Here is a 22,111-nt window from a genome sequence, read left to right as displayed (position 1 = left end):
TTTTATGTGCTGCACAATGCAGTGTGCTGTTTTGAGCATTTCATAGGGAAAGAAAATTAACCTCTGAACAAAAATGCAACATTGATTTATTAACTGAGAAGTGGGGTGAGAGGATATACTAGGAATGAAACATCCACAAAATGCTCGATAAAAGCAAAATACCTTCAGGTGCTGGAAGACTGAAATAAGAAAACAAGGATGGAAAAACTCAGCAGGTCAGGTAACATCTATGGAAAGTTTTATTCACGGGAGCAGGTTAACACATGGGCAAGAATGTAAAACACAAAGTGGTGAGGATGCGTAGTCCAATATTATTTCAAATACTTAATGAATCAGAACATAAACACATTTATGGCACCTGGCTAGCTCCGTCGGTAGAGCATGAGACTCTTAATCTCAAGGTCGTGGGTTCGAGCCCCACGTTGGGCGATATGCTACCTGTTAAAAAAAACACTCGGACAATGGGTGGCACGGTAGCACAGTGGTTAGCACTGCTACCTCAAAGTGCTAGAGACCCAGGTTCAATTCCTGCCTCAGGCAATTGTCTGTGTGGAGTTTACACATTCTCCTCGTGTCTGCATGGGTTTCCTCTGGGTGCTCTGGTTTCCTCCCACAATCCAAAAGATGAGCAGGTTAGGTGAATTGGCCATGCTAAATTGCCAATAGTGTTAGGTGAAGGGGTAAATGTAGGAGAATGGGTCTGGTTGGGTTGCTCTTTGGAGGGTCGATGTGGACTTGTTGGGCCGAAGGGCCTGTTTCCACACTGTAAGTAATCTAATCTAAAAAAAAATCTAATTTAGAAATAGCACTTTCAAAAGTATAGTTCTATAGTCTTTAAGTTTTCCTACTTTTTCACTAGCTAGAGCAATTTCTGTAAAAGGTGTGTGAGCAGCAGAACAATGAATAGATATCACAGAACCAATTAGCAATCGGGGAAAGTTTTTTTGTAAATATATTTATTAGCAAATTTTTTTTAACTTTACAAACATATAAAATTATTGAAAAATACAATCAATAACAAATATCAGTATAATAAAAAGAAAACAGATGCAAAAACAATACAACTACTGTCTCCTAACTATTAACCTACCCTCTAATACAAAACAAACCCTAACACTGTGCAAAGCAACATCTAAAAAAAAGAGCAAATAAAAACGAAAAAAAAAAACACAATACAGAACAGCTATGCTTGGCGCAAAGCTCCCAAACAGAGGAACGGGAACATTGTATATATACCCGTATTAACTTAGCAGACTCTCTCCAGGGCCCAGGGCTTGACAAATCGAACCATCCTGGTTAAACAAACACGCTAGTTAAGACAACTGATAAATCTGTTTCCAAATAACTCAAGTAGGGCTGCCATGTCTTATAAAAATGGTCTGTTGTATGGTGCACCAGGTTTGTAAAAAAGTCCAAGGGAATGTGCTCCATAATTAATTTCTACCATCCCAGCAAGCCCAGCGGGTTCTCAGACACCAAATTCATCAGAATATTCTTCCGTGCACAGTATGCAAGAATATTAAATAGTTTCTTCCCATGCCCGTCTAAAGATGGTAAATTCGGTAGACCTAAGAGGAGAGATATCGGGTCTACTTTGACTTCAGTCCTCAATGCCCTCCCTATCTCTCCCACCACAGCGTTCCAATAAACACGGAGTCTGTGGCATGTCCAGAAACAATGGGTCAGAGTACCTACACTTATTTTACATTTGGGGCACACCACAGATGCCCCTTTTTTAAAACTTCGCCAGATGAGCCCTGTGCAGAACTTTTAACTGCGTAGCGCATGTCCTATTACAGATTGAGATCTTTCGATTATTCTCCCATATGTTCTCCCATGTTTCAGAAGAGATCTCCACTCCTAGCTCTTGCTCCCAGACCTCACATAACTGGTTAATATCCTGCCAGGCCCTGCCACCCAGCAGGCGGTAGAGGGCACTAACCGAAAGGGTGCTTGTGGAACATAGCAACAACCTCTCTGTATAGGGCTTAGTGAGAAATGAAGTCTTCTTCTGGATGAAATCCCTAACCTGAAAAGAATGGAAAAGATCTCTGCTGGGTAACCCGTATTTGCAACTCAGTAGCTCAAAAGACATCATAGCCTCCCCCTCAAACAAGTCTCCCAAACTAGAACTCCTCTCGTTGCCCATAGCTTGTATCCTGAGTCTATCATCCCTGGCATGCCAACTATAGGTGTAAGTGGCGAAGTCTTGGAAAAACCACCCTCACTCTGACGTATCGCCCTCCAAGCCCTGACTGTACTAATGACAATGGGATTCCGGCAGTGGTCCATAACTGTCCTCATCTTATCCATGAACAACAGGTTAATAAGAGGGCACTTTGCTTGGGAGGCCTCAATATCCAGCCATATTGAGCCCAGATCATTACCTACCCAATCGCAGACAAAGGACAGCAGGGAACTCAATTGATACCTTCCGATGTCTGGGATATCAACTCTTCCCTCTCCTTGAAACAACTGCAATTTAGTAAGTTTGATGAGGGGCCGCACACGATGCCAGACAAAGGAACCAAACCACCCCATAAGCTTCTGCAGCGTTGACCTGGGAAACATTATGGGGAGCATACGCATGGGATAAAGCAAACGAGGAAGAGCATTCATCTTAATGAGAGATACTCGGCCCAGCCATAAAATTGGAAGACCCTCCCATCTCTGGAGATCTCGCCTAATATTATTGAGCAAGTGAGCAAAGTTAGCCCGAAATAACAGATCAAACTTGGGGGTAATAAAAATGCCGAGGTACCAGAACCCTGCCCGTGACCACTTAAAAGGGAACTTAAAGCCACCTTCAACTTCTGGCACATCCTTAAGGTTTCCCAAAGGCATAGCCTCTGATTTTGCAAAGTAAATCTTATATCCTGAAATTGCCCCAAATGAATTGATACATTGTATCAAATAGGGTAGAGAGGTCATTGGGTTCAATAAAAACAGAAGGACATTATCCACATACAGTGTAATCTTGTGTGCCCTCGATCCCACTTCCGGAGCGGTTATGTGGATGTTCTGACGAATGGCCTCTAGCGGTTCTATCACCAACGTTAACAACGACGGTGAGACGGTGAGAGGGGTCAGCCTTGCTGACTATCCCGACCAATTCTAAAATTCCCAGACTTCACCCTGTCCATGATGACTGCAGCCAGAGGGTGGCGATATAAAACCTCCACCCACCTAGCAAAGACCCCACCCAACCCGAACTGTTCTAAGACATAAAAAAGATATGGCCATTCCACCCTGGTAAATGTTTTCTCTGCATCTAAGGAAATCACCAACCCCTGAATCGATTGTTGCTGACAAACTTGGAGCACGTCCAGCAACCGTCTAATATTATTAGAGGACCTATGGTCCCTTATAAAGCCTGTCTGGTCCCCTTTAATAATACGGGGCAACACCCTCTCCCAATCTCAGCGCTAGGATCTTGGACAGAATCTTGAAATCTGAATTTAATAGAGAGATGGGCCTGTATGAGGCACAATCCCCTTCTTAAGAATGAAGGAAATATTAGCTTCTCTCAAAGATGGTGGTAGGCATTCATGCATATAGGAGTGATTGTACATCTCCAACATTGGCTCTGACAGAATCCCTATAAACTCCTTATAACACTCACCCGGAAGACCATCAGGGTCTGAACTTGTATAGCTGCCTCCTGTATTTCCTGAACTGTCAAGGTGACATTAAGGAGAGAGGTCTGTTCCAAGGTTACCCCTGGGAGGTCCAGGTTCTTAAAAAAGGTCTCCATTTTAGCCCTCGCAACCTTCAGACCGACACAAAAGCTCCGAAAAGCCTCATTAATCTTTTTAGCATTGTATGTAAGGACCCCGGCGCTGTCTCTGATTGCAGTAATGGATTAGGGAGCATGCTTTTTCCTAATCAGGTACACTAAATATTTCCCTGGCCTATCCCCATGTTTGAACAGCCTCTGTCTAGCAAAAGCAAGTTCTTTCTTTGCGTTTTGTGTCAGTATTGAATTCAAGGCAGCCCAGAGGGCCGTGATCCACTGCAGCTTAGTCACCGAAGGCCACGCAAAATGTGCTGCCTCCGCGGCTTTCAACCACATCTCCACTGCTGTTCCTCCTTCTGTCGTTTCCGGCTAGCCAAATAGGAAATAGCTAATCCCCTAGCAAAGGCCTTAGCAGTCTCCCATTGCATGGACGGACTACTAGCCGTGCCTGAGTTGATAGTCAAGAATTCCTGAAACTCCTTCAAAAAGTATTCCACAAATTTGGAATCCTTAAGGAGAAAAGGGTCCAAGCGCCAGTGCCGCAAAACTAGCCCTTCACTCTTGGCCTTAATCTCAAATATACTGCCCCGTGATCAGAGATATCTATATTCCCAATTTTACAACTCAATCAAATCCAGAAGGACCGAGGGAGCTGAAAGAGATCAATCCTCGTGTGACATTTATGCGGGTTTGAAAAAAAAAGGTGAAGTCCCTGCCGGTAGGGTGAAGACATCTCCAAATATCCACCATCCCCAACTCCTTGCATAAGTCAACCATCTGCTTGGCCTGCGAAGAAATAGTTGGGGGCCCACAAGGCATGCTATCCACTGTCGGATCCAAAAGACAATTAAAATCCGCCCCCCTCCCCCATAATAATGTGCTGTGTTCCAAAAGCACTCAACTTAGACAAAGCACTTATCAAAATTTGAGGGGATGCGTCAGAGGACAGTAGACGTTTAAAATGCCATATTCCTCCCCCATGTATCAGGGCTTTAAGTATCAGAAATTGTCCCTGCTCATCTTTCACCTGTTCTAATAATGTGAACGGAAGATTTTTCTGGATAAGTACCGCCACTGCCCTACCTTTAGTGGTAAAGGATGAAAAAAATACCCGGTCATAACCCTCCTGTTGTAATTTCAGGTGTTCCCCATCATCAAGATGGGTTCCCTGCAACAAAGCGATATCAACCCTTTCCCTCTTAAGGCTCGGAAGCACTTTTTTTTCCTTTTAACAGGTGAATGACTTCCCTTAATGTTTCAGGTGCACTATTTAATAAGACACTTAGCCATATCCCCTGGAAAGATTTTTTTAAAAATAAAAAGAGTTCAGTGTGGGACTTATGACTCACTGGGGTCTCATTTGATCTTTGGGCAACCTACCAGCAGAGCATGCTGAATAGGCTCCCTGGATCAAGGCCTCAAGACAGGCTGTGATGATGAAGGCAAATTGCAGTGGAGTGTAACTGGGCCTCTTCAGTTCGATCATATCAGATATACAGTAGGCTTGAACCAGTTCGGACAGTAAATGGCAGCCTGGGTACTATTTACATCATAGGATGTGCAATCTCATATTGACAGAGGTCTTTCTCTAAAACAGCTAGGTGATTTCAATGGCCTGAACTGGATCCTGTTCAAAATCAAACTTGCATTGATGGGTGCTCAAAGGGGTTGATAAGATCACCAATGCTATTTTGAATCCTTTACTGTTAGCACAAAGTAATAAGAGTCTAAATCAACTCCAATTTATTTTGGCTTAGTTGAAGGGAGCTCAAACACTGCCTTTTCTTAGTCAAATTACAGGAATACTGTAGGCCCAGAAAATGCTGCTGCAGGAAGATTTCATTGCAAAAACAAAGGAAATTATTTCTGCAGGTGCATGAAAAATGAAGAAAGTTAATTTTAGATCATAAACTAAGTACATAAGTATCCAAACATAGAACTTCTTTAACATGTAGTTGAATGAAGAAACTGTGGAATATTGTTTGTCACACAACAGTTAAGTGATACAGTCAATTCTGCTATAATGCATGTTTCTTCAATGCAAATTGGCTGTAACAGTGATTGAAGAACTTAGACCATTATTTGTAGAACATGAACTTTCCTTACCTGTATTGGCTCTAATGAGATTCCAGTCTCATTGGTTTAAATGGTACTGCGATTGCACAATTTTCTCAAAATGCAGGATTGTATGGGAACTGAACTATTGTGTTATATCAGAACAGGCTGTATGCTACTTCATAGATTTCCTACAGTGTGGAAACAGGCCACTTGGCCCAACAAGTCCACACCGACCCTTTAAGAGCATCTCATCCAGATCCATCTCCTCAACCTATTACTCTACATTTACCCCTGACTAATGCACCTAACCCACACATCGCTGAACATTATGGGCAATTTAGCATGGCCAATTCACCTAACCTGCACTTCTCGGGATTGTGGGATGAAATCAGACTGCGCAGAGGAAACCCACGCAGACTTGGGGAGAATGTGCAAACCTGGGCCCCTGGCGCTTTGAGGCAGCAATTGCGATTTCTGTGAACACAAGTAACTGATTAAATCTTTTTATAATTGTGGGTACAGAACTTTAAATGTTGTGTGGTACTTTAGTTGTTTGTTTCAGTCAGCAAGTTCTCAAGCACACTGTAGCCCTGTGTCATATCACTCATAGGTACATGATGACCTGAAGCTTTTTATTTGTAGTTCCTTGCAAAAAAGCGTTCACCAATCAGAAGAACAATTATTTTAATGTACAATTTGCAAAATGATAATCAGTAATATTTTGAGATTCAAGTCTAATAAAAGACCGATGGAAAATAGACTCCAATTTCAACATGTATAACATCAGAAAGAAGTCTCATTCCTTTCCTGATTTAAAGTACAAAACACTCAAATTAATCTTGCTTTTTTTGAAAGCCAAGTGTAATAAAAAAAGATATATCTCAGGGCCATTGCCTGATATGATGAATATCACCACTTGTGAGGTGAACTCTTAAATATCTCCAGTCAGCAATTAGCTCTTTAAATGCACTGGTTCAGATATTTCTCATGTTACATAGCTGGCTCCAAACGATCCCCCATTTGATCGAATGGATGTCTTTGCGCAGTAATCAGTAATGAGAAGTTTCAAAAGAAATTAACTGCAAGTTGGATTTCACGTTAAGTTTCACTTTATAACTGAAAGCATATCCTTTCCTTCGTAGACTTGATACTGGTTTGTTTCCAAAATGAAAATCTACTTTCATGAGATTTTTGAAAAGCAAAAAAAAACTCTTAGTTACCACAGTGTACAGAATAGAAACATATGAATTTGATAAGATTTAGAAGGTATGAACAATGTTGTAAACATTACAATATTACTGGACTGTTAATCTTAGTTATGAAAGCTTCCTGTTAATGTGTTTCTTATTGGGAGTATTATGAACATATCAGAAGCAGGTGGGAGACAACTGCTGTGAACTGTTCCACTTGAAAAACACAACTCAATACTGGATCGCATCTAATTAGTCTAAGCTTGAACAACACACTGTAAATAAGTATAAGTATGAGGAAATTTTAATGACTTCAAAACCATATAAAGTGATATCTAGTCAAGCCATTCAAACATTAATAATGGCATTTCTAAACTGCATAGCAAAATGCAAACATATGACAGCAGCAACAAATGCCAAAATTTTAATAAATTAACTTTCGACATTAAATATATATTTCCACAAAATAACAGTTAGAGTTTATAGCAAAATGGTAACATTCATTGTTTCCCTCCGCAACTGAGGGAGCAATGCACAAGCTCATGTGCTGTAAATCCAATTAGGCACTTTGCATAATTGAACAGACTACAATCTTTAGGAGGTACACAAGACACTGTTTTTAACTGCATGATTTTACTTCTTTCTTTGCAAAGAACTGTTTTCTGTCAATGTAGATATTGCGGAGTAAAGAAGTGTGATTCTATTTGATTCAGTTTTCCACTAGAATTCCTTTGACTGTATCTCCTAAATAACGTCAAAGCGTCTGCACACAATGAAACACAAGTCCATGCAGATAAAGGCAAAGAATTAGAGGGACTGTAGCCAATTACATGAGCAAATGTAGTAGCCACCCAGTTCCTGTCAACCATTAACATCACTGAATTTGCAAAATTTGTGCTGACTATATTGTACTGTCCAGCTATTGTCATCCATCTCTCTTGCTGACAATTTTCTGATAGTAAACGATCTGTTTACAACCTTATGGGGAACCTTCAATCTCATATTTGCATCATCACATATACAATAGAAGTAGAAGCAAATCATTTGGCTCAATGACCCTGCACTGCCATTCAATAAGTCCATGGCTGATCTGATTGTGTTTCAAATTCCCCACTCCTATTCATACCCAATAACTCTGTCTGACATGAATGTAACCACTTCCACCTTAAAAACACTCAATGACTCAGTCTTTCTACATCCACCTTGCTAATATGATTCAGAATCTTATGCGGCTCAATCAACTAGGAGAAAATGAGGACTGCAGATGCTGGAGATCAGAGCTGAAAAATGTGTTGCTGGAAAAGCGCAGCAGGTCAGGCAGCATCAAAGGAGCAGGAGAATCAACGTTTCGGGCATAAGCCCTTCTTCAGGAATGAGGAAGGTGTGCCAAGCAGGCTAAGATAAAAGGTCGGGAGAAAGGACTTGGGGGAGGGGCGTTGGGAATGCGTGGTCTGGCGATAGAGGAGGCCAAGGACCTGCATGTCCTTGGAGGAGTGGGAGGGGGAGTTAAAGTGTTCAGCCATGCGACTCCCTCGTCAGATCCACACGCCCCACCAACCCAACCTTCACTCCCGGCACCTTCCCCTGCAACCGCGAGAAATGCAAAACTTGCGCCCACACCTCCCCTCTCACTTCCCTCCAAGGCCCCAATGGATCCCTCCATATCCATCACAAATTCACCTGCACCTCCACACACATCATTTACTGCATCCGCTGCATCCGATGTGGCCTCCTCTACATTGGGGAGACAGGCCACCTACTTGTGGAACGTTTCAGAGAACACCTCTGTGACACTCGCACCAACCAACCCAACCGCCCCGTGGCTGAACACGAACTCCCCCTCCCACTCCACCAAGGACATACAGGTCCTTGGCCTCCTCCATCGCCAGACCATGGCAACATGACGCCTGGAGGAAAAGCGCCTCATCGTCCGCCTAGGAACCCTCCAACCACGAGGGATGAATGCAGATTTCTCCAGCTTCCTCATTTCCCCTCCCCCCCACCTTTTCTCAGTCCCAACCCTCGGATTCAGCACTGCCTTCTTGACTTGCAATCTTCTTCCCGACCTCTCCACCCCCCATCCCCTCTCCGGCCTATCACCCTCACCTTAACCTCCTTCCACCTATCGCATTCCCAACGCCCTTCCCCCAAGTCCCTCCTCCCTACCTTTTATCTTAGCCTGCTTGGCACACCCTCCTCATTCCTGAAGAAGAGCTTATGCCCAAAACGTTGATTCTCCTGTTCCTTGGATGCTGCCTGACCTGCTGCGCTTTTCCAGCAACACATTTTTCAGTTTTGCAGCTCAATCAAGTCAACATTCACTCTTCTAAACTCCAGGAGATACAAAGACCAGTCTGTCCAATCCTCTTAAGGCAACCCACTATCCAGATACCAATCTAGCAAACCCATCTGAATTGCCTTCAATTTATTTAAGGAAGGATGTAAATACAGAGACCAAGACTGCACATTGGTCAATTCAAGTTTTTGTCTCACCAATGCTCACCAAACCTTATTACCAGAGAAATTGAATGTAAAATTAACAAAGGATCGCATCGCATTAGTTGTTCTTATTAGATACTGTACCTGCAATAGTAACCTTTGTGTCTAGTGCACTGAACAGCCAAATACCTCTGCACCTCATGTCATGATTCACTAGGACACTGGAAATACAGCCCCATTATTCCTGGAGTTATCACCAATGTGAAAAGATTTGGTCAAACTATTTAAAGTCCCTAACTTACCTGACTGACAAACACAGATTAAAAGGACACACTCACCAGACTTCTGTACTTAACAAAATAATAACTCACTTTTATGAACAAACTATCTTTAATTAATGGCAATTAGGAAATATGAATTGCTAACATCACTCTTAATAATTTAACTCTACCACTTTTTAATTTCTCCTTCACAAACAGACAAAATCACAAAGAAAGATATGGATATTAGATATGGAAAAGGACAACAAAATCTGGGACACATAGTTCACTAGCTCCAGTCAGGGCCACAAGAGTCGATCAGTCGTTTCTCTCGGTTTCTTCAAATTGCTTTTAGTTCTTTGCTGCTGACACAAGGATGTTAGAGTTGATAAAGTGTGACGCTAGAAAAGCACAGCAGATCAGGCAGCATCTGAAGAGCAAGAGAGTCGACATTTCGGGCATAACACTTCACCAGGACTAGTAAAGGGAAGGGGGCTGAGAAATAAATAGAGTGGGGTCTGGGGCTGGGGAAAAGTAGTTGGAATGGCAATAGGTGGTCAAAAGTAAGAGGTGATTGTGATAGGTCGGTGGAAAGTGTGGAGCAGACAGGTGGGAAGGAAGATAAACCGGTAGATCAGGTCAAGAGGGTGAAGCCAAAACAAAGGTTGGATCTGGGATGGTTTCGGCGAAGGGGAGATTTGGAAACTGGGGAATGCAATGTTCATGCCCTGTGGTTGTAGGCTTCCGAGGCAAAAGATGAGGTGTTCATCCTCCATTTTGCAGGTGGCCTTATTTAGACGGTGGAGGAGACCCATAATGGACATGTCATAGCGGGAGTGGGAAGGGGAATTGAAATAGATGGCCACAGGCAGGTGGGGTTGGTTGGTGGGTATGGACCAGAAATGTTCCCTGAACCATTCTGCAAGTTTGCGCCGGTGACTTCAATGTATAGCAGACCTCATAGAGAGCAACAGATGTAATAAATGAGTTTCGAGGGTATGCAATTAAATCTCTGTTGGATTTGGAATGATCCTTTGGGGCCTTGGTCGGAGGTGAGGGGGGAGGTTTATTTTGCAGCTGCTATGGCAGCAGGGGAAGACGCCATGTATGGAAAAGGGGTTGGTGAGGAGCGTGGACCTAATTAAGGAGTCACAGAGGGAACTGTCCCTGCCGAATGCAGATGGCGTGGGGAGGGAAATATCGTTTTGATGGTGAGATCTGACTGTAGGTGACAAAAATGGTGGGGGATGATAGATTTGGAGATTAGTTGGGTGGAATGTGAGGACCTGGGAGATTCTATCCTTGTTGTGGTTGGGGGTTGGGGTTCAAGGACAAAGCTGTGGGAAATGGAGAAGATGCAATTGAGGGTATTGTTGATCATAGGGGAGGGGAAATAATGGTCCTGGAAGTAGGAGGATATTCGTGATATCCTGGACTGGAATCGCTCATCCTGGGAGCAGATAAATTTCCCTCTTAAGTATACCTCTACTGCCTTTATACACGAAGAATTCAGTTCATCTCTCCTGTCTATACAGTCATATGCTTCCTTCTTTTTCTTAACCAAATACTCAATTTCTCGAGTCATCCAGCTTTCCCTACACCTAATTGCCTTTCATACTAACAGGAATATACATTCTCTGGACTCTCGTTATCTCATTTTTGAAGTCTTCCCATTTTCCAGTTGTCCCTTTACCTGCAAACATCTGCCCCCAATCAGCTTTTGAAAGTTCTTGCCTAATACCGTCAAAATTAGCCTTCCTCCAATTTAAAACTTCAACTTTTAGATCCTGGCTATCCTTTTCCGTCACCATTTTAAGCGAATAGAATTATGGTCACTGGCCCCAAAGTGCTCCCCCACTGATACCTCAGTCACCTGCTCTGCCTTATTTTCCAAGAGTAGGTCAAGGTTTGCACCTTCTCTAGTAGGTGCATCCACATACTGAATCAGAAAATTTTCTTGTGCACACTTTAACAAATTCCTCTCGATCTAAACCCTTAACACCATGACAATCCCAGTCTCGGATTAGAAAATTAAAATTTCCTACCATATCCACCCTATTATTATGATCTTTACACGCAGAATTCTCCAGTTCTTCCTGTTGGAGGAAACATTTTACATTTCTCCACATTATACTCAATTTGCCAGAATTTTAACCACACACTCAACATAGCTATTTCCATCTGCAACATCTATGGACCCTTTTCACAACATACTTTCCTACCTAGCTTTGTGTTGTCTGTGAGTTTAGCTTCCATGACTTCATTCCCCTAAGTAATTGATGAATTGCAAAAAGTTAAAAGCCTCAACAGATTCCTGCAGGACTTCACTTATCACATCCTGCAAATTAGACAAAGACACATTTATGCATATTCTGTCTTGTCTGCCAGCCAGCCAATCTTCTATCCATGCTAACATGTTACCCCCTAAGCCATGAGCTTTTATTTTCTGCAATATTCTTTAATGCAGTAACTTATCAAATGTCTCCTGGAATACCAATTACACTTGGCTTTCCTTTTCTAGATAACATTTGATTCCCTTTATCCACAGCACATTTTAATCCTTCAAAAAGCTCCAACAGATTAGATAAACATGACATTCCCCTGACAAAAACCATTCTGACCCTTCTAAATACCTTGAGTTTTTCTGAGTGCACGATTTCCCCATGTTAACAGTCAAGCAAAACTGGCCTATAATTTCCTACCTCCCTCCCTTCTTGAAAGGAAGTGTTATATTTTCTAATTGTCAATCTTTCCTAAATCAAGGGAATTTAGCAAAATTAATACCAATACATTTACTAGCTCATCGGCAACTCTTTTCAGAACCGAGGATGAAGTCCATCTGGACACAGTTGACAGCTCTACCTTTTATTTGATACCACCTTCCTCGAGAACATGAGGTCATGAAGTTCCTTTCACCTCTTGATTTACGTCTTTTACTGAAATGTTTATTGCATCCTCCAAGGTGAAGATAGAAGCAAAGAATTTGTTCACTTCACCTGCCATTTCTTTGTGATCTATTAGTAACTTCCCACAGCTAATCTCTAGATGACCACAAATCACTTTACTTCCTTTCCTTTTTTAAATACCTGTAGAAGTTCTTACTATCTGTTTTTACATTCTCAGTTAGCTTCCTCTCATTCTCCAATTTCTTTGACCTGATTAAACTTTTAGTCATTCTCTGATGTCCTTTATATTCTGACCAATCACTTTACCTGCCTATCATCTTATATATAGTTATGTGCTTTCTCCTTAAGTTCAAAGCCTTACCTAATTTAATCTAGTTAACTATAATAAATCCTCCCTTCATGATTCTTTACAATATGAATATACTTATTCTGAGAATTCTGAAATGTCCCCTTAAATCTCTGTTGATCTATCTCCTACCATAGCATGCCAATTGATCAGCTACCTCAGCTACCTCGTCCACATAGCCTCCCTCGAAATTCAAAATACTAGTCTTTTGACTAATTGGCAATGGCCGACTACCTATTCCTGTTTCTTATTGTCTAATCACCAAAATGCTCTCCCAATACCACTTCGAAACTTCTGTCAGCTTCATTCCCTAGAACTAGATCCAGCACTGACCTCATCCCAGTTAGTTAAATATATTGCAAATAGCTGAGGATCAAGGCACGTCTCTTGTTATATCCTGCCAACCTGTAGAAAACCTATTCTCTGTCTCGGATTCTTTAGTCCATGGCAATATGCCATCCACCTGCATAGAGTTTTCATTTTTTACAACAGCCTTTGATGTGAATCTTTATCAAATGCCATTTAGAAATCCAAGTACAAAAATCAGTCCTTTATCTGCAGCACAAGTTACTTTCTCAAAATAAAACTATCAGATTGGTTAAATATATTTCCTTTCTCTGAAACCATGTTGACTCTGTCTGATTAACCTGAACTCTTCTAGATGCCCTGCCAAAGCGCTTTTAATAATAGTTTCCAATATTACCCTATGTCAGATGCTAAGGTTACTGGCCTGTAGTTTTCTGCTTTCTCTCTCCCTCTATTTTTGAATATATAACTTACATTCTTTCTCTTCCAATCTCATGGGACTTTGCTTGAATTTTGAAAATTAAGATCAAAGCATCAAATGTCTCACAAGCTACTTCTTTTAAGATCCTAGAATGAGGTCCATCAGGACCCAGGGTCTCCTCAGTCTGTAGTTCCATTTTACTCAAGACCACTTCTCTGCCAATTGTGATTTCCCAAAGTTCCTCCCTCCCTTCCATTTCTTGGTTTATCACAACTTTTCGGATCTTACTTGTATCCTCTCTAATGAAGATAAATGCAAAATACCTGCTTGATTCATCTGTTTATTTCCCATTATCAATTTGGTAGACTCACTTTCTATAGGAACAACACCCACCTGGCTAACTCTTCTTTTGAAACTTTATAGAAACTCTTAATATTTGTCTCTATATTTCCGGCTAGCCTTCTCTCATAGTCTAAGTTTTTCCTTATCAACATTTTAATAATTCTTTGTATTTTTTGGACATTTAATCCAATTTTCTGACATGCCATCGGTTTTTGTGCAACTGTATGTTTTTTCTTTGAGTTGGATCAACGCTTTAACCTTACTATTTACTACAGATGATAGGCCATTACTTAAAATTTTGCTTCCTTGGTGGAATGCATCTTTTCAGTATATTCTGAAAAATCCCTTTAAACATCTGCTACTGCATCACTATTGACCTACGCTTTAACCCAGTTTGCCAATTCACTTTAGCTAACACTGCTTTCATCCCCTCAATATTTCTTTTTACACAAGTTTAAAAAAAAGTCTCAGCCCCTCTTCTCTTTCTCCCACACCAAGTGTAAAATTCAATCATTTGATGGGCATTGCTACTTTGGGATGCCTTAGTTATGAAAACTTTAATCAATCCTCTCTTACTGCACAATACTACGCCTAATGGAGTCTGTTCACTGGTTGGCTTCAGAACATGCTGTTCTAAGAAAGTTCTGAAAACATTCTATGAACTCCTCAAATGAAAACAAAAAGTGCTGAAGAAACTCAGCAGCATCAATGGAGAGAGAAATAGGGCTAAACTCCAATCTACATAGAGATTAAAATTTCCCTGATTACCACCATGGCTTTCTAACTGGCTCTTGTTATTTCTTCCTTAGTGCTGTACTCTACCTTGTGGCTACTGGTAGTGGTCTGTACACCACACTCAGAATGATTTCTTCCTTTTAACATTTCTCATCCTGGTTTCCTGAACTTAGGTCATCCCTCACTATTGTGTTAATACGATCATTAACAGAGCCACCCACCACCTTCTCCTAGCTTCTTGACCTTCCTGAATGCCCTGTATCCTTCAATGCTTAGATATCAATGTATCGTACAGCCATGTTTCTGTATGGCTATTACATCATTTTTATTTGTTTGACACTCTTAATTACTCATCTGTTTTGTTTCAAATGCTACATGCATCAAAATGCAGAGTCCTCCGTTCTAGCATTAATTCTTTTTGTATCCTTAGCCTTAACTATTGATTTAGTCTTGGATTTGTATTCTTTATTCCTTCCAGTCATGGTTTGTTTAACATTTCCATTATTAACAACTTTCTCTCTTGCCTTGCCTCTACTCTTTGATTTGTAACATCTTCCCAAAGTACTGCAGCAACTCACTACCACCTCCCAGTTAAATATGAGCAATAAATCCTGGCCTAGCGAACCGAATCCACATTTAGGACAGATACGAAAAAGACAGATTTTTTTAATCACAGGCTATTGTAAAGCTCTAAAGTAAGAAGGTATATTATCCTGAAATATAAAAATAAACACTTACTCAAGTTTATGCACAGGTAACCAGTAAACCAGACGACCATTCATGACCAGGTTTTCTGCAGCCAAGTTCAGCAGATCAATGAAAATGTCACTCAAGTGATAACTCATGGAGACTGGGACGTGACTTTCCGTGCTGAAAGGTAATAAAATCAAACACAACCATTCTTCAGATGGCAGACAAGTCTTTTTTTTCCAATGTGAATATCTTTAACTTATTACTTAGATCTTGAACACCACAAAGCTTCTCCCATGCTCGTAAAGCAGGTTGATGAAGCCAGTTTAAAATCTTCACGACCAGATGGGCAAATACAAATCTTCACCTTAATTCCTTGGTTCATAAACAATTAACAGAACTGACAGTTTTCAAGTATGCAATCCTAAAAATGTTTTTTTTTAAATGGTAAAAGAACAATTAAAGCCCAAATGTAACTGTGAAAATTATCCTTTAACACTTCACAAGTACTAACACAGTTCAAATGTCAAGGGTGAAAGAAAACAGTCTTAGCGAAAATGCAGTGGTGAAAGCAAAGCACAAGGTTAAGCTGTTACCAAAGTTCTATACATCAGAGGTTAACCCCAGGTGACAACCTGGGAGGTTGACAGAGTTGAAGCTGGAGCCATATTGGTGTTTGTGGGATCAAGAGTGGATGGTTTCAGTTTTTGCTAATATCCGAAGTGATATGCACTAATGCCTAGTGTAATGCCTGTTGTGAATCACGTGTCACCTAAACCCTCTGAATTTTTCTGGCATCCTCTCTTGTAACTGACCCACCAAATGGGCACTTCACCAATATCCACTGTCAAAAGTTTTTCTACAGTTCATATTCATTTTAAATTAGTACGACGAGATTAAAAAATCTATCCCCCTCATTACACTCAATGCTGTTCGAAATTGTAGTATACTACTCATATTCAATTTAACTGTAAAGCAGTAGACTGCTGCCCAAGTTATTTTTTAGATAATATTAACAATCAAAAAGGGAAGACTTGCAGCTTTCCACTGTGCGTGTAGGATCAACTTTTAAAAGGGGTCAGAATCTTTAAATCAATGCTAACTAGAGGTCCGTGGGCCATTAATGATTTTGCCAATATTCAGCCAATTTTCAATCTATTTTCCATTAATTTTAGTAAAGACTTAACTTTTTGTTCTATAAAATTAATTCCTAAATAACAACCATTCATCCATATAATCACAGGTAGCACAATAGTGTTAATAATCTTCTACCAAACTTTGAATGTTTAACAGGTTAACATTGCCCATTAACTTCAAAAGAACAAAAGATTGCAATAATGTTGCAATATCCAAACAATATCAAGTTAACAACTTGAGAACATTACAAAATCTGAGACATGTTTTACCTTCTTACAATGATGTTAGAGTTTTATTATAGTTTTAACATAGCTCACATTTTGCAGCTTCCGAATTTAATTGCAATTCGAAGAATGAATATTTTATTGTACTCTACAGAGACTAAGAAAATGCATGTTTTAGTATATGTATTATATATAACGACAAAATAATGGTTTGTAGATCAGGCTGAAAACAAATTATGAATGCAATGAAATAACAGAAACTTGAACAGGATGTTTAAATTAAGATCATCTGGCAATCATTTCCAATTTTCTTTGGGGCGGGGGGAGTTGAACAGATTGATCAAAGTGAAGAATGGTAGTCCTGAGGAATACAAAATTAATGGTTTCTATTAGCAAGAGAGTCATTTACAAGATAAACATCAGTGTGAAGGTCATTCAGTGCCTCGTGGACATTCATTCAGAATAATCCTTTTCTTTCCTGATGAGGCATCTAATTGTTTCTTAATTCCAGAGTTCTCACATTTACTAGTCTACCAGAAATATGTTCTGATCTCTCACAGAGCTTCCTGTTTCCATGTGTTCACTACTTTGGCTTGCAGTTCACTTTAAAGTTGCTTTCTGAAATGCACATTCCATAAAAATTGTCTGTCTTATGTACCTCTATCGCATCTCCTCTCACTCTCATCCATTTGAGGCTGAAGAGTTCAGGTTTGTCCATTGCTCTTCATCACTCTGACTGTGTGGATCAGCCTCTTGGCTCTTTTCTGTACTGCCTACTTGAATATCTTCTGTCTCACTGTGACCAGAACAGGACACACACTTCAAGCTGTGGTTTGAGTAGTGCGCTTAATCTTCTGGTGATACAGTTCAGCATTCTATTGGTTTACTGATTTCTATTTTCCAGTACTCAGATACTGTGGTCATCAATTTAAAGATGCTAAATCATTTTTAAATAAATCTTCAGCAATTTCATTAATATTGTGAGGTAAACATTTTGCCCATTACTTCAAAAATGAAAGTAATAATCTAAAAAGACATTATAGTATCTTATCATCTCCCTAGACTTATTTTTAACCAGTAGAGATGATTTGAGTCTGTGCTTTAATTAGTTCAGAAGTAAGGCTATAGCCAGAGGTAAACAGTGCCATCTAGTGATTGAACTTGACCTCTTGCAGCACAAAACTGCAAAGAAGGCCAGCAAGACACAGAGTCAGAGGACAGCCCCATCTTTTTTCTTATCCAGGCCTCATTTAACATCCAGCCAGTCACCCCTACCTGGCATTCAGAGGCAGTCTGTAGCATTTATACATGTAAGCATTGGTAGCCCAGAGACCATTGATCAGGCAAATTTCAAGAAATGTTGGGAAGGGAGGGCAAGCGAAGGATGGGAGTGATCCAAATTTCCTCACTGATGCCTAAAGTAACACACTGTTCCATTTGGTTCTATAGTGGGTCTGCACAATTAAAGTAACATGAATACCTTGTCTATCTATAGAACTCCAACAAAGCACCTGCCCTCGACAAATGGATGCCTCAAATGTCCAAGAGAAGAGCAATAATAATATAGTAAAACAACTGGAAATGAGCACTAAGTACTTGGAGGATTTTAAATCCCTTTCATCTCAGTTTCTGCAGAGGAAAGAATTAAATTTCCCCTCTAAATCTCATTCACAAGTCAGAACGTATTCAGGTTACCGAGTAGTTAAGTATGGAAGACTATCTGGGAAGAGAGCTCTCTGTTCAAAGTACTCACTCAACCTTCTTTTCTCCAATCTTTGTCTGGAAAAAAATTACAATATTAAGAAGCTATGTCAAAAAAGAACACAGCAGTGCCAGAGATGCACATTTTGAACCTCCCCTTTTTTGATACTCCATGCTTTAATTGATGAGCCCTGCACCCAAGCTGGAGCATTTTGACATACTGTTGTTTGTGTCTGTGTGTATCAGGTTATTCCAAGAAGCACACTACTAATTACTGTAACAATTAATACCACAACCAGGGGCTCTCAATCAGATCCTGGACCAACTCAAATTGTCTGCATCAGTCAAGCAAAGGAAGTATTTAACAGCATGATCAGACAACAGCTAAAGGAAGAAATAAGCCAAATTGTTAAGTCTCCACAAGGCTGCTAGCATAATATTTTAATGTGAACACTTTTTCACATAAGGCGCGAATGACTTCATAAAATAATCTACAAATATTTTCAAACCTTTAGTTCTATAATGCTGATGCTTATAGCTATTCCAATTATGACCTACTGTCATGGTGTACCACACTTGTCTGTCTGTACCAACCTCATGCATCCACTGTAGCTCCTCTGGAAGCACTCTGTTGTTGTAGTAGGCACCTATGTTAGTATTAACAGTTTTTAACCATGGGCTAATCGCTCAAATCGAATGAGTACTTACTATTCCTCTGTTGGTTTTAAAACTTCTTTCTGTGATCCTGTTTTTCTTGTGGATTCCCTTATGCCGTATGGAGCTGGAAAAATAAACAATATTTGCCAATATAAGGAAAAGGTTCGACAAAAAAAAACTGTAAATTGTTGCTTTGTTTTATACTTGAGTCATTTTACCAAAAGAATGTAATCACGGAGTGACATCTGGGCATAGCTGAAGGCTTTTTAAAAAAGTATCAGTATAAAAGTTTAAACACAACATAACCATGGTTTAAAATGCAAATTAGTCAGTGAGGGGAAATTTTAAAACTGGCTCCAGGGAAAAAAAAAACATGTCTCAGAAACACGCCAATTTTTGCTTTTGGTATTGACCCAAGTTATATTATAGTTCATTCACCAACAAGGAGAGCAAGCAAATGTATCCAGCCTCTTTTGAAAAGATAAAGAAACTTGTATGAAGAATTACAGTGAAAACCACAGAGTTATCACGCGCATTAGAAAAGCAACCACACTCTAACGTGTTTAATTGGTTGTAAAGTGCTATGTGATGAGATGGTGATGAGTGGTCTGCCTACAAAACCCGAATACAATGTCCAAAGTTTATTCACCAAACCTATTTGCACATCTCCCAATGGATATCCAATAGGTATGCTCTCCTCACTGCTCCCAACTCAGCCAAAAGCCTCTCCACCCTGTTGTATGCTACTCACTATTCTTATCCAATACCAGGTCAGAAGGTGGAATCCTACAACACTCTGCAGAGAAACTCTGAACCCAAATCCACCTCTAGCTTGAGCAACATTATTGAGCATTGCTGACCTGCAACTAAATCTCTAATCAGTAAACAATGCAAAATACATTGCCCAGCCTCTTCTACTTCTAAATATAATGGAACATCAACTTACGATCTGTGATGATTGCATCAAACAACTTCCCTCTCCTCCAAATATTTTTTGAAGCATCAGAAACAAGCACATCAACATAGAACTCCTCCAAGCCGTACTGGCGAAGGTTAGCCCGGATGTTCTCATCTGGTCCTCTCCATTTCTGGTTTTTCCTGCTGGCCTTACCTGCAGAAATATACAATGCCTATCATTTCATGGTAATCAAAATAAACTTTAATAGAAAGCACACCACATTTACTGTGTAACTAAAAGATGGAAAATTGATTTTATCTAATTGATTCTTTTCAGCTCTTTATTCCACATCCACAATCCTGAGAATTTATTTTTTGATGCTTCTATTTCCACTTCTTTATCTTATATTCCTTTCAGGGGCACTGTACTTTCTTTGAATATTTATTTTTTGCTCTTTGTTCTTACAATGACTCCACCCCCCCACCCCCCCTCCCACAGTGCCATTCATCACAGAGAACCTATTTCACTTTGTGCAACAAGATCCTCCAGTCAATGTACATATATTCTTGTGCAAAACATTATTGCCTACATCCTAAGATATGGACACTGAAAACCTGAAATTAAAACACAGAGTGTTGGAAAGATGCTAGTAGCATCATGTGCACACTTCTGCGCTCAGTCTGCCACAATGTTCTAGTGAAGCCCCACACAAGTCTGAGAAACAGTGTCTAATCTTCCAATTAGGTGCTTGACAGCATCCTAGACTCAACAATGTGTTCAACAACTTCAGACCATTAACTCTACCCTCAATTTTGCATTTTTCCTGCCAAGTACTGTACTATGGGGTTTTTTTCTTCATGTTTTTGCCTTTTACATATAGTTGTCCTATTAACAGTTTGGAGCAATGCTTAGTTTCCTTATCACACCCTACAGTTTAAAGACATTTTAACTATTAATCTCTTTTGGCCTCTAACATATCCCTGGCCTTTGTTATTTTTTTCTGCCTGACCTATCTCCACTTTTTCCACATCATAAAACCCATCACATACCTATCTCAAGAAGCATGCTAGACTTGAAATGTTAATTCTGTTCAATTTTAAATAGATGCTGCCAAACCTGCTGTCTTTTCCAAGCATCTTCAGCTTTTCTTACTTGCTCACTCAAGTTTTACTGTGACCAAACCAACTGGATGCTCCATCTTCCCAATACATTAAACATCAGCTGATCATCAGAGCCCTGCACCACACTTCCCTACACTACCTTTGAAATCTGTACATAATTACATCACATCAGTATATCCTATGGTCTTCTAAATATTGACATTCCATGTCATCCTTCACTTTACTGCACCATAAAGCTGTCCACTGCCCTCATCTCATACTCAAATTCTGCTGACCTGAAACACATCATCTCTCAATTTCTTTCCCCTCTTTTTAAATCAAAAAATACCTTGCATTTATACAGCACCTTTCTAGTACTCAGATGTGCCAAACACCCTTAAGCTAATTACAGACTTGAACTTAGGATAAGTCTGCACACAGCAATATTGTAGTAACAGAAATCAGATGATCAACCAGCAAATCTGTTTGAGTGCAAGTGGTTAAGCGGTTAAATGTAGGACAAAAAAAAAATCTATTCTACCCTTCTGTAAATTCAGCCATTGGAAAGGTTTACCTCCTCCAGAACATATTGATGGTTAAAATCTCAACCAAAGATACCACCTCTCACCACTTAGCATTACCCCAGTACAGCACTAAAAAAAATCCATAATCTAAGCTGAAACAAGCTCCAAAGTGGGAACTGCAGCGTCTAAATCAATGACAAGAATAGTACAACGGAGCCAAATCTTTCAAACATTCACTCGGATCTCTCTTTCCAGAGCCTAGTGTCCATTGAACTTTTTATTTTCTTTTGTGAACTTCTTTGGAACTTTTAATCAAACATTACTACTGCTGCACAAATAAAGAATGTTTCCTTGCAGAGTACCTCAAAACCGAAGTCCAAAATTAACCCATTCAAGTTTATAAGCAATTTCCTTTTGCAAATGAACATCAGTTTCCTGGTA

The 22,111-nt window shown here is 40.1% G+C and overlaps 1 protein-coding gene and 1 non-coding gene across 4 annotated transcripts in view; one reads left to right on the top strand and one right to left on the bottom strand.

Annotated features, from left to right (window-relative positions):
• trmt11 (tRNA methyltransferase 11 homolog) overlaps positions 1 to 22,111 on the bottom strand; it is a 95,579-nt gene that overhangs the window by 51,328 nt on the left and 22,140 nt on the right. For 2 of the 3 annotated variants that reach the window (XM_072555998.1, XM_072555999.1), the window contains exons 9-11: positions 20,095 to 20,259; positions 19,200 to 19,272; positions 15,478 to 15,609 (exon numbers count right to left, since the gene is read on the bottom strand). In XM_072555998.1, the coding sequence (XP_072412099.1) occupies positions 15,478 to 15,609; positions 19,200 to 19,272; positions 20,095 to 20,259 (370 nt within the window). Of the gene's footprint in view, positions 1 to 9,333; positions 10,046 to 15,477; positions 15,610 to 19,199; positions 19,273 to 20,094; positions 20,260 to 22,111 lie in introns of those variants that run through there. The other variant, XM_072556000.1, reaches the window with a different exon arrangement.
• Positions 357 to 429, top strand: trnak-cuu (transfer RNA lysine (anticodon CUU)). Its single transcript has one exon. It is a non-coding gene; the product is annotated as a tRNA-Lys (tRNA).

The sequence above is a fragment of the Chiloscyllium punctatum genome, chromosome 3, assembly GCF_047496795.1.
Source record: "Chiloscyllium punctatum isolate Juve2018m chromosome 3, sChiPun1.3, whole genome shotgun sequence".
Classification (NCBI taxonomy): domain Eukaryota; kingdom Metazoa; phylum Chordata; class Chondrichthyes; order Orectolobiformes; family Hemiscylliidae; genus Chiloscyllium; species Chiloscyllium punctatum.
Note: the sequence above shows the minus strand (reverse complement) of the source record. Positions and strands in the feature narration are given on the sequence as shown.